Source organism: Mizuhopecten yessoensis, unplaced genomic scaffold (assembly GCF_002113885.1).
Source record: "Mizuhopecten yessoensis strain PY_sf001 unplaced genomic scaffold, ASM211388v2 scaffold716117, whole genome shotgun sequence".
NCBI classification, from domain to species: Eukaryota; Metazoa; Mollusca; class Bivalvia; order Pectinida; family Pectinidae; genus Mizuhopecten; species Mizuhopecten yessoensis.
This window is the reverse complement of record NW_018479956.1, coordinates 120,131-137,856: the sequence shown is the minus strand read 5'-3', so window position 1 is coordinate 137,856 and position 17,726 is coordinate 120,131. Positions and strand designations below refer to the sequence as shown.

General features: G+C 36.7%; 1 protein-coding gene across 1 annotated transcript in view; it reads left to right on the top strand.

The window, feature by feature from the left end:
* The window catches only part of LOC110441749 (sodium/hydrogen exchanger 1-like), a 55,473-nt gene extending 40,031 nt beyond the window's left edge, over positions 1-15,442 (top strand). Inside the window, exons 10-20 of the mRNA XM_021484992.1 lie at positions 3,341-3,436; positions 5,571-5,704; positions 6,284-6,360; positions 7,477-7,602; positions 8,883-8,975; positions 9,644-9,709; positions 10,213-10,319; positions 11,590-11,682; positions 12,181-12,320; positions 12,482-12,612; positions 13,016-15,442. Coding sequence (XP_021340667.1) covers positions 3,341-3,436; positions 5,571-5,704; positions 6,284-6,360; positions 7,477-7,602; positions 8,883-8,975; positions 9,644-9,709; positions 10,213-10,319; positions 11,590-11,682; positions 12,181-12,320; positions 12,482-12,612; positions 13,016-14,044 — 2,092 coding nt within the window. The 3' untranslated portion in view covers positions 14,045-15,442. The remainder of the gene's footprint in view (positions 1-3,340; positions 3,437-5,570; positions 5,705-6,283; positions 6,361-7,476; positions 7,603-8,882; positions 8,976-9,643; positions 9,710-10,212; positions 10,320-11,589; positions 11,683-12,180; positions 12,321-12,481; positions 12,613-13,015) is intronic.
* Positions 15,443-17,726: the final 2,284 nt, after the last annotated feature.

Sequence of the window (17,726 nt, the reverse complement as noted above, 5' to 3'; positions counted from 1 at the left end):
GATCCTAATCTCATGGCAAACCTCTTCTAGTGCTTCATCATTGTATTATACTTGTTTTCCTTCTGCGTTAGGTTGATTTCTACAGTCACTCCAAGATCCTAACCGCTTCTAGTGCTTCACCATTGTATTATACTTGTTTTCCCTATGTGTTACAGTCACTCCAAGATCCTAACCTCATGGCAAACCTCTTCTAGTGCTTCATCATTGTATTATACTTGTTTTCCCTATGTGTTACAGTCACTCCAAGATCCTAATCTCATGGCAAACCTCTTCTAGTGCTTCATCATTGTATTATACTTGTTTTCCCTATGTGTTAGGTTGATTTCTACTGTCACCCCAAGATCCTAATCTCATGGTAAACCTCTTCTGGTGCTTCATCATTGTATTATACTTGTTTTCCCTATGTGTTACAGTCACTCCAAGATCCTAACCTCTTCTAGTGCTTCATCATTGTATTATACTTGTTTTCCCTATGCGTTAGGTTGATTTCTACTGTCACCCCAAGATCCTAATCTCATGGTAAACCTCTTCTGGTGCTTCATCATTGTATTATACTTGTTTTACCTATGTGTTACAGTCACTCCAAGATCCTAATCTGTTCTACTGCTTCATCATTGTAATATACATGTTTTCCCTATGTGTTAGGTTGATTTATACAATCACTCCAAGATCCTAATCTCTTCTACTGCTTCATCATTGTAATATACGTGTTTTCCCTATGTGTAAGGTTGATTTCTACAGTCACCCCAAGATCCTCATCTCATGGCAAACCTCTTCTGGTGCTTGATCATTGTGATATACTTTTTCCCCCTATGTCTCACCAATGTGTATTGAATTTACATTTTCCAGGATGTAATCTCAAATTCCATTTGTTGCTCCACTCAGAGTGTCTTTCCTTTTCCCTTAGGAGAACAAGTTTATCTTCAGACATACATGTCGCTCGTACATTTCTATATTGATAGCTAAAACGTAGCTGATGATGTTGATAGTATCTTGAAGATCATTTAAGTTAAGTGCAAACAAAATAGGACAGGTTCCAGGACAGATCCTTGGGGTATACCTCTGATGTTACTACAATCAAACTTCAAGAGAACCCTTTTATACTCCGTTTGAAATGAAGCTTGCCATCTAGTTAATCATTTATACCATATGAAGACATTTTACTGAATATAATCTTTCATTGGGAAAGGTATGAACAGGTTTTTGAAAGTCCATGTAAAGATAATCTGTAATAAACCTTAATTTAAAGCATGGTACCATTGGCCTAGTACCTTAAGGACCTGTATAGTAAAGGACAATGTCCGGAAAACAAATATGTAATGCCTCGCCAAATGTAACTCTTTTGCTTCATAATTGATACACTCACCAAGACCATCTGTGATGGCTCTGTTGTTCCAATTTTTCTCATGTATTGTGGATGATGCACATTAAGTTTAGACTTTTTCCACTCCTTTGTTATTGCTCCAAATTTTAGTGAAACATTTTACAATACTGCCGACAACATTGCCATGAAATCTGCAGCATCTCCAACAAAGCCCGAATCTATCAGGACCTAGAGAGCTGTCAGGTTTTTGTCAGATTATCCACCAGTTCTGCTCTCAATATGCAATACAGGTCTTTAAAGGAGACAGTTTAGAAGTTCTCTAGTTATTTCCTTCTGTTGGAAATACCAGAGGTTTTGATTTGAGAATGAGGATGTATCACATGATCTTACCAAGTAATAACCTTGGGTTGTTGACTTTGAACATGTGTGTTAGAGTATTATTGAGTATGCTCTTGTCCAAAAATATGTGGAGATTTTTTATCTCCATTTGTATGTTACAGTAACTCAATAAAGGATGTTTTGTGACCAAATAATGACCTTGACATTTTAGCCTTAACTTTCTGTAACATTAAGGTGTGGTCTAACCAAGCAATGACCTTGAAAGATTGTAGGTTACAGCATTATATGGTGTGGTCTTATCCAGAAATGACCTAGAGTAGTTGATTTTGACATTGTATGGTACAGTGTTACAAGGTGTGGCCTGCCCCTGTAATGACCTTGACATTGTATGTTGCAGCATCACAGGATGTGTTTTGACCTAGTAATGGCCTTGACATGTGGCCTGCCCCATAATGACTTTTGAGAAGTTGACCTTGATATTGTAAGTTACAGCATTAAAGGCTACTGTGACCTCCTGCCCCTGTAATGACCTTGACATGTTGACCTTGACATTGTAAGTTACAGCATTATAGGGTGTGACCTGCCCCTGTAATGACCTTGATATGTTGACCTTGACATTGTACTTTACAGCATCATAGGGTGTGACCTGTCCCTGTAATGACCTTCATATGTTAACCTTGATATTGTACTTTGCAGCATCATTGGGTGTGACCTGCCCCTGTAATGACCTTGATATGTTGACCTTGACATTGTATGTTGCAGCATCATAGGGTGTGACCTGCCCCTGTAATGACCTTGATTTGTTGACCTTGACATTGTACTGTACTTTGAAGCATCATGTTTTTACCTAGTTATGGCGTTGACATGTGGCCTGCCCAGTAATGACTTTTGAGAAGTTGACCTTGAAATTTTATGTTGAAGCATCATAGGATGTGGCCTGCTCCTGTAATGACCTTGACATTGTATGTTGTAGCATTATAGGGTGTGGCCTGCTCCTGTAATGACCTTGACATTGTATGTTGTAGCATCTTAGGGTGTGGCCTGCCCCTGTAATGACCTTGATATGTTGACCTTGATATTGTACTTTGCAGCATCATAGGATGTGGCCTGCCCCTGTAATGACCTTGACATTGTATGTTGTAGCATCTTAGGGTGTGGCCTGCCCCTGTAATGACCTTGATATGTTGACCTTGATATTGTACTTTGCATCATCATAGGATGTGGCCTGCCCCTGTAATGACCTTGACATTGAATGTTGTAGCATTATAGGGTGTGACCTGCTCCTGTAATAACCTTGACATTGTATGTTGTAGCATCATAGGGTGTGACCTGCTCCTGTAATGAACTTGACATTGTATGTTGTAGCATCATAGGGTGTGGCCTGCCCTTGTAATGCCCTTGACATTGTATGTTGTAGCATCATAGGGTGTGACCTGCTCCTGTAATGAACTTGACATTGTATGTTGTAGCATCATAGGGTGTGACCTGCTCCTGTAATGAACTTGACATTGTATGTTGTAGCATCATAGGGTGTGGCCTGCCCTTGTAATGCCCTTGACATTGTATGTTGTAGCATCATAGGGTGCGATCTGGTCCTGTAATGACCTTGACATTGTATGTTGTAGCATTATAGGGTGTGACCTGCTCCTGTAATAACCTTGACATTGTATGTTGTAGCATCATAGGGTGTGGCCTGGTCCAGGCTCAATATGCCTTCCACAACATCTCACAGAAGTCACATACCACCATCAAGTACTTCAGCAAGATGCAGAGGTAGGGTTTCTTCTGTTCTTTTAACATTTTACAGATAAGAATGAAAAACACATTTTACAATAACTCGAAATATGTACTCAAATGGTTATAATTAGTTCATGATCAGTTGTCAAAACTTTGTTAACATAATAGAAATTCAAAATCAATTAGTCCTCTGTAGTATGAAGGAGACATATTGTTTTTACTGGTTCTTGTTCCTTCCCGCTATAGTAAAATGTGCTTGCAATAAATCCTAAGCTGATAAAGATGCCTATTTTGGAGGGAGACTCCTGGTTTTGGGCCCAAAAATTGAGTATTTTCAACCAATGTCTGTTAAACTATTTCTATTTTCTATGATCTAACGATTTTATCTACAAGAACAACTAAGAAAATGCCTTGTAAAAAAATTCTTTTTCTCCCTAGGGTGAATACAGAAATTTTCATTTTATGTATTTGTGTAAACTGCCCAATGGAAATTTTCAAAAGTTGGCAAGTTGGCAAGGAATGGTGTATATTTGTATCACCAACAGGGGGCATGCTGTACGTGTGCTTTAACTGGGTCATGCATTGTGACCTTCATCTCTATTTCTAAGATTAATAAATGATTAATTTTCTTTACAAATTAAGGATTAATGTCTTGCTGAAATTGGAGGTGTGCAGAGTAGCTGTAATTAGGACATTGTGACCTTTACCGAAAGGTCAATAAGTGCTTGAATTTCTGTAAAATGTTCAACCAAACCTTCGTTTTAAAATCACTAAAACCATGAATGAAGAAGTGCTATTAAGTGCAAAACAAACCTACAGAGATTGGGCAGCATACTGAACTCTTGTGTACATGAACAGGAAAAATGTGAAAGTTGCTCCTAACGCTCCTTATGTAGTCTCGTCAAAGAGCTTTAGGATCGATTTTAAATGGTGCCCTTGGCTCTGGCTGACTGAGATGTTTTTGATTTATTTTCAAACCTCATATATCTATTGACTCCAATCTTCCTACAGATGTCCTTCTATCATAGTCTGGCCAAGTTTTTAAGTTTCGTAATTTTGTGTGTATGTACAGTCCAAAATTGCCTCCAAAAATCAAGTTACAATTGTATCAGCTAGCTAGCCAACCATCCTAACCACCATCTTAATTAACAGGCAATTTAGTTTGGCTGAACATTTTCCAATTTTACCGACTGTACCACTCTATAAAACAATACTATTAGATATAAATTCAGACACAGTTTTGTTCTTCTAGATTAGTCTGTGTACTATCGATGTTTTTGGCAAACAGACTTAAAACCCTGTCCCAAACACTAATTAATTGCACCATGAAAAATATTCTCGGGCCCCTGGGCCATGTGTTAAAGGGTTATAAATTTCGACCAAGAAGTGCAATGAAAGTGCAAAACATCGGCAACAGTTGGTATGTACCAAAGTTACATGCACAATGATTGGGGGGGGAATTCAACAAAAAATGATCTGTAGTTAAATCGGTGATAATTACAGCACTTCCAACCCATGAAATGTACCTCACGTCTCTACAGGTCAGATATTGAGGGCACAATTATAGTACAATATACTATTTAAATAAATTGTCAATTAGCTCAGTGTCATCACTCGAGTGATTTTATTTCTTATCTCATTCACCCCTACATATTTTAATTAGACTGGTCCAATCTTTGATTTGGTAAATGTTCAAATGTGACTTTAGGGGTAATTGGGTAGAATGTATTAGATAATTCCATATTTCAGGGTATCAAGGTCAAGGTCATCATTACTATTTATAGAAAATGTTCAACAGTTTACTAATTTGCATGGGTTCTGGGGCGTTCATGCCTTATGGGCACTATACCTAGTTTCTATATTGGACGTGCAAGAGTGAGCATCTTTACTTGCACATATCTATTAATAGATTTCTATTTATGTCCTTGACCCAGAAATCTCTCACCTGTAAAATGGGTATGACAAGGGGGTGGGCTTATTACCTAGCATAGGTTTATCACTGGCAGTATACATGATTATTAGTATCATTCTACGCACAATATTGTGGACACTTTTTCTTCTAAATGTCAAAAGGTATGTCAATGATCTTTGACATGTTGTAAATCCCCAATCCTTAACATGTGTTTTATTACCTAGCATGGGTTTATTAGTATACGTTATTCTGTTGTAGTTCGACCAGCGATTGTATCATCTTCCTGTTCCTGGGAATCGCACTGTTTAAACCAAACCTGTTTGATGGCAACAACTGGCATCCTGGCTTCATTCTATGGACCCTCCTCTTGTGCCTTCTCTATAGGTTCCTGGGTAAGCTGGAGTTAAGATACAGTTCATAGACAATAGGAATGTCCTTTGTATTACAAGAAAATGACATGAACTGTGTCAATTACCTTTACCAGGTAAGGTCCCTGTAATGCTAACAAATAATGACAAGGACCTTTGAAGTGGATATCATCATCAGATGGTTGGCAGTTTAACTTGCCTTTCTTATGTGTTTTCATAGATTTTACTACAAGGATGCATCAGAAGGATTTTGCCATGGGGCAGAAATGTTTTGTTTCATCCTTGCAGTACTCTGATGGGTTTTTTCTTCAAAATTGCATGTTTTTCCAAAAAGCCATACATACAAGTCATTGTTGGGGATGAAAATAAACATTAATCATGTATTAGAACCCATTATATGGCAAGCCTCTTGCATTTTGGAGGTCAAAAGCTATTTCAGGGGTCATATATCCATAAAGGGAGTTGAACAAAACTCCAGAATGTAATAAAAGTTGCAGAAGTTTCTACATGTACTAAAATTCTGATTTTTGTGTCAATTATTTGAATGAGAGAAAACAAAACCCTTGAGGTTGCCAATGATTACAGTAACCGTTCATGTTTCAGTTGTGTTTGTGCTGACCTACTTTGTGAACAAGACGAATCGTATGAGAAGAATCGACAGGGAGGAACAGTTTATCATGGTATACCGCCACAGATTTACTCAAAAAATGATAGAACGTACAACAGATTATTTGTTCTTCACATTCTTATGTCTAATATTGTCGCTGAAATTTTAATTACTTCTGTAAGTTTGTATCACTTTAGAAATTATGTCATGCTTTGTATAATCATTTAATAATTTTAAAAAGTTACTAGTTTGTATGGCAAGTGGAATACAATTTTGTAGACTGATAATGTTTGACAAATTAAAATGATCTGATAGATGGTATCCACTGTCCTTTCACTTGGATGTAGGGCTTGATAGATGCTGAACTGGGAAATCTGGTATAGTGCTCCATAAAATCAAATAAAAGGCAAATTTCTTGTAATTAAGTGAATATAGGAGGCAGTGATAACAAACTTCTAGTTTATGCATAAAACTCTCAGCCAGTCAGTATTCTGTAAAAAATTAAAGTGTGTCCATGTCAAGGGCCTATATAGCAACAGAAAAAAAGCTGGACCAGACCGGAGTTCAAACCTAGGACCCCTGAACTCAAGAACGCTCATCCAATTGATCTAACTGCGACAATCAACCCAGTCCAATTTGGCTACATATATGTGCAGTATTTTTATGTCTATGTCAATGACGTACACTGTAGCTGCATGTTGTACAGCATTCACTGTTCCACGACTGCTTGTGTACAGCATTCACTGTTCCACGACTGCTAGTGTACAGCATTCACTGTTCCACGACTGCTAGTGTTCAGCATTCACTGTTCCACGACTGCTAGTGTACAGCATTCACTGTTCCACGACTGTTAGTGTACAGCATTCACTGTTCCACGACTGCTAACTGTACAGCATTCGCTGTTCCATGACTGCTAACTGTACAGCATTCACTGTTCCACGACTGCTTGTGTACAGCATTCACTGTTCCACGACTGCTAACTTTACAGCATTGGCTGTTCCACGACTGCTAGCTGTACAGCATTCACTGTTCCACGACTGCTAGCGTACAGTATGGACACATACAGCCAGTTTTCAATACATGTAAATCATTGAAGTGTTATAGTTCTGGTATTATAAGTGTAACACATTGTCCATAAACAGAGCCTCGATTGTAATCGTTTGTTTGTATTGTTATTTTCTGCCAATAGGCCTATGGAGGTTTACGTGGAGCTGTTGCCTTCTCATTGGTCAACCTTCTAGAATATGACGGACTTCCTAAAGACATGTTCACCACGGCAACACTCTGTCTCATCTTCTTCACAGTATTCTTACAGGTATGTCTTTGTAATGAAATACACATAAACTTAACTGTGTACGTTAGTTTCAGGTTTTTCTGTAAAAGTGGCTCTGGGTTCTGTAACTGAGCTGCTTCAATTTGGTAACTGCAATCAACAACTTCCGCTACATACCTCACTCCTCCAAGACAGTAAACAACCATGAAGGCAAAATACCCTGTGACTGTTACAACTGGGGGGTGCAGACCCAACCTCTCTGCAAGGAAGTCAGTTTCATAGTAGCGGTAGGGATCCTGGGGTGGACACCTTAATGGTATTCAACAGTGCTCATCAGGGAAAGCAGAGCAAATGAAAAAAGAAATGAGCAATAACACCACTGAAACCGGTACAAAATGTAATGTTTGATTAATACATCCTACGTGCTGACATGTTTCGGCTGAAGGGAGGCCGTAGTCAGAGCACAGTTACATGATGTTTGTGACTATGTGTGAATATTCTCACTACAATTCGGCAAAGTGACGACCCCATATCACAGAGCTTGCAGAATAAATTATACCTATTTCTAAATCAAAATGTTTCTACTAATATATTGAATAGATATTGCAAAATTGTATCTGTTTTTGAACAAACAATCATATTGAACTAATTCATTACCATTTCCATATATCCCAAGTACATTTATATGATGAAAACTGGACTGTGATTTGCGCAAGATTGAATTTTTTTTTATTTTTTTCTAATTTCTCACCAAACCCATGTGATCTGTATAGGTCCTAACAGATGCATGACGAAAAACATTTTTTTACATATATATATATATATATATGCTATATACTGTAACAGGTATTGAAGCTCAGCCTTGTCATGTTAATTTCACGTTGTTATATAAGTGACAAAACCCAAAATTTCAATAATTTGTAATCTATCTTTATGCAACTTCAGTCGTGTAAACTTGCCTATAATAATATGATTCAGACATATCACACTGTTGATATCAAGTCGTTGAAAGTAACTTCAAAGCGTGATCGATATGCTAGTAAAAGCGAGTTTTACACAAATTGCCTTATAGCAAGGAAACACATCACTTGATTCACTTTAAACTTTCATAGATCATCCTTCTTTGGGCGAATAAATAACATCACATGTTGATGTGCTGAATTTTGTCTGCTGGAGCAGGGGACACAACTCTTACAAAGTTATTCCTTACTAGAAATGATCAGAGTGTGTATCTGCAGTCATAACTTAACTGGTTCATGATCATATACACCGGTAATAAAATGAGAGCCTCGTTATCACCTTATGTTGTGTTTATTGTACAGGGGATCACCATTAAACCGCTCGTCAAGATTCTACGAGTCAAACTTCAAGAGAATGACAAGCTTCTTATCATTAGTGAGGAGATCAACATGCAGGTATGACAGGACAAACATTTAGTGAGTAGGACTGCAATGGTATATTGTACACCATATTGCATCGTGATCCTTTCTTACGTATCGGTTTTAATTTTATGAAGGAAACTAAAATTAAACTCTTTTTTTTTTTTTAAACTAAGATTTTATTTATTGTTATACAATCCTTCAGTAAAGATATGTTCCACTGTGTAAAAAAGTACTAAAAATCATACAAAAAATATTTTGACAGTATTTACTTTTCAAGTCTTTGACAAAACCCAGTAAAATCCTGCAATCATTATGAAGTTAACCTTTTGAGCATCATAATATCTGTATCATGATGTGTATTGCACGTAAGCATTATTCGATTATAAGTATTGTATCATTGCAGCGCTATTAGAACATGTAACATCGTAATATTGCAGAGAAAAAAATGTTTAAATTTTAACCACAAGTTTTGATTAAGTTTTCAATTTCCGTTACACAATCACATTTAATGGACACCATTTAATTATAAACATGGTCTATACCTTTTAAACAACCATTTGTGTAGATCCTGTATTTATAATGACTAACCAATACAATACAAACAGAAACACCAGTTTTCATTAAAATACATTCAAGAGTTTCAAATAACAAAATATTAAGAAGAGTACCTATTTCAAATAATTTTGTTTGCTATTTTACAGGTTTCAGACCATATAATGGCGGGTATAGAGGAGGTGATCGGTGAGAGAGGGGAGCACTACTTCAGGGTTAGTATTTCTATATCCAACTTGCATGAAGCCATGATAATGCTGCAGGATATTCCAAAACACACTGTAATCTATACAGATCATAGAGGTCATTTGCAGGTTGACCTGTGCGTGCGCAGATGCAGGTGACTGGTAGGTATGTAGTAAGGGTAGATTTAACGTGTTTCTCTATGAGTTCCCTTACCTTCATTTTACGCATGGAGTGCATCATTCTGCATTTTATCTACAATTTTATATGCATTGAAAACTATGCAATATTTACGCAAGTTTAGAATTGACAATTTACGCAAAAGACACAGAATTTAGCAAAACTATACATGCGTGACATATTTTCATGCTAGTGTGTAAAAATATGCAGTTTTACACAAATTTTAGGTATTCAGAATAGATTTATATAAAAACGTAAAACAAATGCATAAATACAGTACGGAAGCTCACAAAACTTCCACAAATGGTCATGAAGTGGCAGGGTAAGGGGTTTAATTGTGTTTTGGTGTCCCCAGGAAATCCTGGAACACTACAACAGAAAGTATCTGAACCTGTGGCTACAGAGGGATCCTGTCAGTATGGACGAACACATCATGTTCATGTTTGAACAAATTGCATTACAGTAAGTATCTTAATAATAATAATAATTTGCAACATTTGATATAGCGCGCGCCTTATCTAGCTAACATAAGCCACTCTAAAGCGCTTTACAGTTCATTGATATACAATTAATACAATTAGCATATTCATGAATCAATACAATTTTTGAGGAATTCGCAGGAGCTGCCTTATCAGGCGCTAACTACTAGTCTGATGTCACCTGGCTAATATCTCCCTATGCATGTACGCCTGCATATGTGCTGGAGATGTATTGTGTTCTTTTGGTAGTGGGACCGTGCTTCCAACGGCATCATTTATAGTGCCACCTCACTTGCATGCTACAGCACGGATACCGTAACATCCACCCCAAACAATTTTATACTTCACCAGGGTTGTTGGAGTTGTGTTGGCAGGAGAAAAACACTTTCTCCTAATATTCAATGCGTGCGAGGACTTTGAGGATGGAACCCTGGCTGCCTGCCTGGAAGGCCGGAGTGTTAACCACTCAACCAATCTGCCCATCTTACAGATAATATTGAACTACAATTAAAATTAAACAATGTCTAACCCACTACACTTCATCTTGAATTCAACTGTTTTCACTTTTTATGCTCCCTGAAAATGTTTGGGGGAGCATATAGTTGCCACTTTATCCGTCCGTTCGTCCTTTTTGTGTCCGAAGCATAACTTTACCCACATTTAAGCTAGGACCATAAAACTTGGTGTGTACATCACTCATACTAAGATGATGTGCACTCTGCCAAATTTAGAGTCCACATCCCTGTATTTACAGAGTTATTGCCCTTTGCTAAAATGTCGTGTCAGGAGCATAAATTTGCCTGCATTTAAGATAGGATCATGAAACTTTCACTTGGTATATACATTAGTCATACTAAGTCAATATGCATGGTACCAAATTCAGGGCCCACATCCCTTGTTATTGCCCTTTCCAGAAAGGTCTTTTCCGGAGCCTAACTTTGCCTACAGTTAAGCTATGAATCTTGGTGTGTGCATCAGTCACACTTAGGTGATGTACAGTGTACTGAATTCAAGCTAGAATCATAAATCATATGCTATGTGTCAGAAGACACATATACATGTATGTAACGGGTTAAAACATTATTTTTCTTTTCCAAACTCCCCATTTCAACATATTTTTACCAATATGTGTCATAAATCTTAATTAACAAATGCAAAATTCAAAAACAGGAAAAGTCTCCAATAAAGTTGTTTTCAGGAAGCATACATCAGTTCCACTGATACTCTTGATATTTTTGGTAATTTTTTTTCAGACAGCACTTTGAAAATTTAGCAGGGTCAAAAATGATTCAAGATAAATATGCAAGTTCTGAAGTTCTTCTTCCATCGCAGTTACTCCACAAACCGTAAGTACGACTAACCTTAAAGTTACATAAAATCTACTGGTGGTTAGATTTTCTGTTGACTGACTCTAATCTTTAAATCCACAATGGAAAAACATCATGCATTAAAATAATGGTTCAATAGAATGAAACTTTTACTTTATCAAAGTTTAGACTGAAAGAAATGCTAATCATCAAATAAAATATTTTGTGATGCACTGACTTTGGTAAGGGTTATTTCAACAGGTAGGTCAATATCAAATATAAAATATTTTGTTAATGGAACCAATACTATGAAACTTAAAAATGTATTAATTAAACGAAATTTACTTGTTAAATTAAAGAATTTTAAAAATGTCGTTCCTAAATTTCCAGTTGTCATATCAGACAGATGAATGCAAATCGGGTAGGCCTTGGCCATACTTATCCATTATGATAGGAACTTTTTATTTATTGTTTCTCTAATGATTTCCTGATTTTGTTGATGGACTAAGGGTGTTAATTTTTGTATCTTACCATCAGTGTTTATCATGAAGAATATGACAGTGACAGTTCTGGGGGGACGGTGCTTCCCTCAGTTACCGTACCCTCTTTACCTCCAATGCCACTGACCTTTGACCTTGGAGAAGGAGAGGCAGACATAGAGCTGATACGCAGGGGAGGTAAGTCCAACAATATCATCTTGCAGTCAGTAAGAATATAAGCAGGACAGAATTGAAGAATCTCAAAGGTATAAAGATTAAAGGCAGGGGGTGAATTAAGGCTTATAGTGTATAATTTACAGTCAAGAAGAATTCATCTCACTTTGCATTTTCTCTTACAGCTGAATCGAGGAGGGAGACATTAGCAAACATTCTAAACAAGCCTTCATTTGGGAAACGTAGAGAATCGAAACACATTGAAAACCCAACTGTCAAAGATGTCCGCAAGATGTTGACTCCTGTTCGCAGAGATGTATGTATTGCTAAATATATAATTAGTCTTATTATAATACTTTACAAGCACTGATCCATAGAACTTGGTTGTAAGACATATACATTTTCTAAATTAATTGTTTTTAAAAATAATTGTCATCCTTTGTAGCCCTGAGTTCATATATACAATTTAGCCCTACAATAATGCCACTTTTTATGGAACGTGCAGCATTTAGGTATTTTAAGGGGCTTTGGAAACTTATTGGGGCAGCTAGATTAATGAATCAATCTATCAAAAATATGTGGGTAGTAGGTGAAAGAGACAGGAAATAAGGGAAATCATGTCAAGGTTTTAGTATATATCTAAATTAACGCTTATTTGTGTTACACAATTGCTAATGAAGAAAACTTAATATAATTTTTGAATTTATCTTCTTTTTAAGCTTCCTGCAAAACTGGACAAGAATCTGAAGAATGAAAGTAGTGGGGACTTACTTAAATGTCTTCAGGAGAAACAGCTGAGGACTCGAAGAATGTCTCGTGCCGTCATGCCAGGGAACCTTCCCGGATTGGAACAGATTCCTGGAAGTGTTGAGAAGATTCCAGGGAAAAGCTTTAATGTTGATGCAGCGACACAAAACTATCGTCGCCGTCTCAGTCTGGCTGTTCCAGCTCAGAGATCGAATTTTGTGCGTGAACGATCTCCCTCAGACATTACATCATTGCAGATGATGAACCAGTTCAGGGAAGGAGATTCGGGTATTAGAATCGATTTTGTGTCCGAGAATCAGCAAAAACGCCAACACATGTTCAAAAAAGCTCACACTTTAACAGGAAGTGAGGGTAAAGAAGAAATGTCTCCCTTGATACGCAGAGCAAAGATTGATATCCCGGCTGGCAGTCCAATGAGAAACTCAACAGGACATAAATTTGATGTAATCGCAGAAAATGAAGAAGAGGATTCCTCATCCCCAGGAAAATCTCCTGATAAAAATAGTGCCACAAACCTGAACACCGAAGAGCAGCCGGTATCAGGTGTTGAAGGGGAGGCAACCCCTCATAGTTTTATAGTAGATACTCATCCACAGCCAACGGTTACAAAATCAAATGACGATGGACATTTGGCTGATGATGAAGAGTCAAAAGTCACATCAAGATCCTCGCCCAAATCTAGACTTACTAAGAAACGTTGCTTATTAAAAAAAACAAGGTCTGTTGACGGAACTAGATTAGACATTGATGAAAAGAACAACGGAAGGTCTCTTGGTGCAAACTCAAATAACCTTCGTCCGTTGTCTGATTGTTCACTAACTAGGAGTATTCAAGAACAATCTGAACCTGAAGGATCATCTTTACGGAAGCCTTCCTATATTACTGCCATTTCAAAGACTGAAGGTGAAAATACTGAGCATTCCAAAAAGGGAGACAACTCTATTGAGATGGAAAACATATCAAGAGAAAAGCAAAATTAGGAGTTTATTGAAAGGTGCTTGTGTTGATAAACAGTTATATCCTGTATAAGTGCTGGAGGGTTTTGAGTTATTACACTCAGTCTCAAAGAAATTTTGATCAGTCTTGTTTGTCAATTCGTATTGGCCTCACATATCATACATATCATGCACTCTTCATAATTTTGCAAATATTGATAACGCATGCTAAGTAGAATACATCCAACCTTTAATATTCTGTTATATTTGAAGGAGTTTAATCTATGCAGATGTTCATGCTCATTTGTGAATTGATACTCTGGACTATAAATACACCTGTACTGGGAAATTTCAAAATTATTTGCTTAATAGATACACTACATGTATCAGTAAATTCATTTATTTATAAGATGATACGGCTCTCAGGTGGGTTAAGTTGTGTTGCCTTTAAGACATCTTTTGACACTGATTACCCATTATTTTATCCAGCCATCATCAAAGAAGGAATGGTTTAATTTTTAAATGAAAATCGTGGATCACAATATTGAAATTGTTGACTGCTGAAAGGTTGTAGTAATGTAAATATTTCATAGAATAGTGGGAAATAAGATTTTGTAATTTGATTTCTGACATACATGTACATTATGTCTGATGCTATGAATTTGAGAACTGGAAATATACATTGGTTGTCCGAGACTTTTCAAACGTCTTTCATTTGTTGACTTATCAAAATTATATTGAAAAACATTCATGAAATATTATTGCTCTGAGTTTACATTAGGATGCACAATTTTAGCTACATTTCCAATAAGCCACTTGAGAGTTAGACCATTTGCTAGAAGCTCAGTGTACATGTGAAAGATAGAGTTTATGTGGTGCAATAGATTGTTTTCTTTTTTTCCCTTGTGATCTATTTAAAACCCAATATACATTCACCAAAAGTGCCATGAAAACTGGTGTTGTCTTTAAGTCCAGTTGAAGCAAGATTTCTAGAACATCAGATTATTTATGGTTCCGTGTATGAATTATCAACAGTATTGATTTCATTTGTATTTAGTTACATTACTAATTTGTATTCTTTCTCTATATACTAGAAAACTATTTCCCTATCACACATGGTATTGGATCATGACCTAGAGAGATCCCAGTATCAGTCTGATACATATCACACATGGTATTGGATCATGACCTCGGGGAGATCCCAGTATCAGTCTGATACATATCACACATGGTATTGGATCATGACCTCAGAGAGATCCCAGTATCAGTCTGATACATATTAAACATTAAACAATGATCTTAGTATTGATCGAGGCATACTATATTATTACAGAGGCACCATAGTCAAAGTAGTCTAGTTGGACGCCCCTGGCTCGTGACCGAAGGGTTGCGGGTTTGGTCATGGCACGGCACTGTGTTGTATCTATGAGCAAGATACTTTGCTCCGCTTGTTCCAGTCTACTCAGCTGTAAATGAGTATGTGTTGGGCAGTGCTAGAATTGTTGAATGCTAGCTGTGAGCGCCAAAATGGCAGCACTGGTTGTATGCTCCCCTGGTAGTCGAGAAAGATATTGGCTGGTTGCAAAAGGTCCTATAACCATGGATCATAATTTGTGAACTGTTTTGAGACCACCTACGAACTAGGTTGTTATAATTATCATCCCGAAACTCCTTTATAATCAGGAGATCCCAGCACCAGCCCTATTCCCCAATATAAGTATTTGCAGGGCTGGCGGCCTAAGTGCTGATACTGGTATGATAAAATCATCTCATAATGTATTTATCATATTTGCTCTAGAAGTATTATCTAAAGGGGTATGATAAAGTGTCTACATGTAGTAATGTGATATCCGAACTCCAAAAGAAGTATTCCTGAACGGTACAATAAAATAAGATACATTTATTGTAATGAGTCTTGCTTATAACAGAAATCTGATAGAGATGTTCCAAAGGGTTATGATAAAACTAAAGGTCTCACCTAGGCCAAATGGAGTTATTCTAAAGAGGTATGATAAAAAGTGTATAAGCGTTATGACATAGTGGGTTCGATAGAGTTATCAAAATAGTAATGATAATTAACAGCCTAGCCATATAATGAAATCTAATAAAGGTAATCCAAAGGGGTTTGATAGAGGGCTTTACAACAAAATATGGAAATACTGTAGAACAGGAAATGTTCGCCCTTCGACGGTAAAATCCATTTTCGTCTTTTAAATAAATTTGCTCTTCACATTTAATTACTATGTATATTATGTTGTATACAAATGCTCGCTGTAATGACAAATAAGCCCTAGTTATGGTGGGCAAAAAAGGGGGAAATTAAACTGCAGCGAAAATTTCTTGGTATACAGTATACACATGTATGATGAATGAGGGCCATAAAAAGTCTCAATATATTCCAATGGTGTTTGATGAAGGAGCTAGCTACATTAAAGGGAGATGATAATTGGTCTGGGTTATTTTTTTCTGGTTTACGTCTTAATAACAGCTATGGTCATTTAAGGACATGCCAGGTTTGGGTGGTGGAAGAAGGCCAGAGTGCCGAGAAAAAAAAAACACCGACCTGTGGCCAGTACCTGGCAACTGCCCCACGTGTGCCTCAAACCCACGACCCAGTGCTGGAGGGCTAGATGGTTAGACATCTTTACCGCTCGGCCAACACAGACCCTAAAGACTAGTCAGGCGATAACTGTTTCCTCTTTTAATGGTTGCATTGATTTTTTTCTTCTTTTTTATTGACATGTAATTTATATAATTTTATTATATATACAACAAATAAATTTTAAGTTGATGTTAAATATTATGCATCATTTTATCACCATTTTAAGATATTTATTGATGCTTTTACAGATTTAACTTTAAGCTGACATTTGTGAAGAATCATTAACAAATTTCAAAAAAATATTTCCCACACCTAAAAATTTCCTGGTACAAGAAGTGTCTTGGCGAGGGGGAAAAATTTTGGAAAGGTTTTGCTTATGGATCTTTGCTCGCAATGTCAGCTGTGAAAATTGTACTGAATGTTTTACTGTTATTTTCAATGCTCTTGGCTTTGACTGTCTCACAAGGATTTTTATTTTACAGTATTATAGTTTTACAGACTTGTATGTAATGAAATATGCCAAAGCCTTTGAGTTTGGTAGTCGCACATAATAAGTTTAAACAGTATTATTTATAATTTGTACAGTATTGTTATATAAATGTTCAGTAGTTAAACCTGTATTAAAAGACTGACCATAGTAAGTCTAAAAAGTGGTCTCTTAATACGGGTTCAGTTCACAAAGAAAATGTTCAGTGGGGAACATTAAAAGTGTTCTTTTAACACAAGTGGTGGGTGCATGAGTAGGTTTGACTGTAATTTTTATCATGTCTTCTTATTGCCAGTGTTAAAACTTATGGCATTGACATTTGATTATGATCATATCATTCCACCTCGTAAATGTTAGGGTAAAGGGATCCTATATTACTTATAACCTCTGTCACAATTGTAAAATATTTGGTAAAAACTTTTCGAAAGAAGTGTACCACAAAAATCACATGCTGGCATGCATTTTACAGATTTATAGTTGTTTGAAATTTCACTGTTTGAAAAAAATAATACAAAAAAATAGAACCACAAAAACCAATGGAGGCCAAGCCAACTCTGAACCTTTTTCTTATAGACCCAATGCTTTATCAATGTTGTCATCAGGAATTCTAACTACAAAGTATAAAAAAATGTCCTATA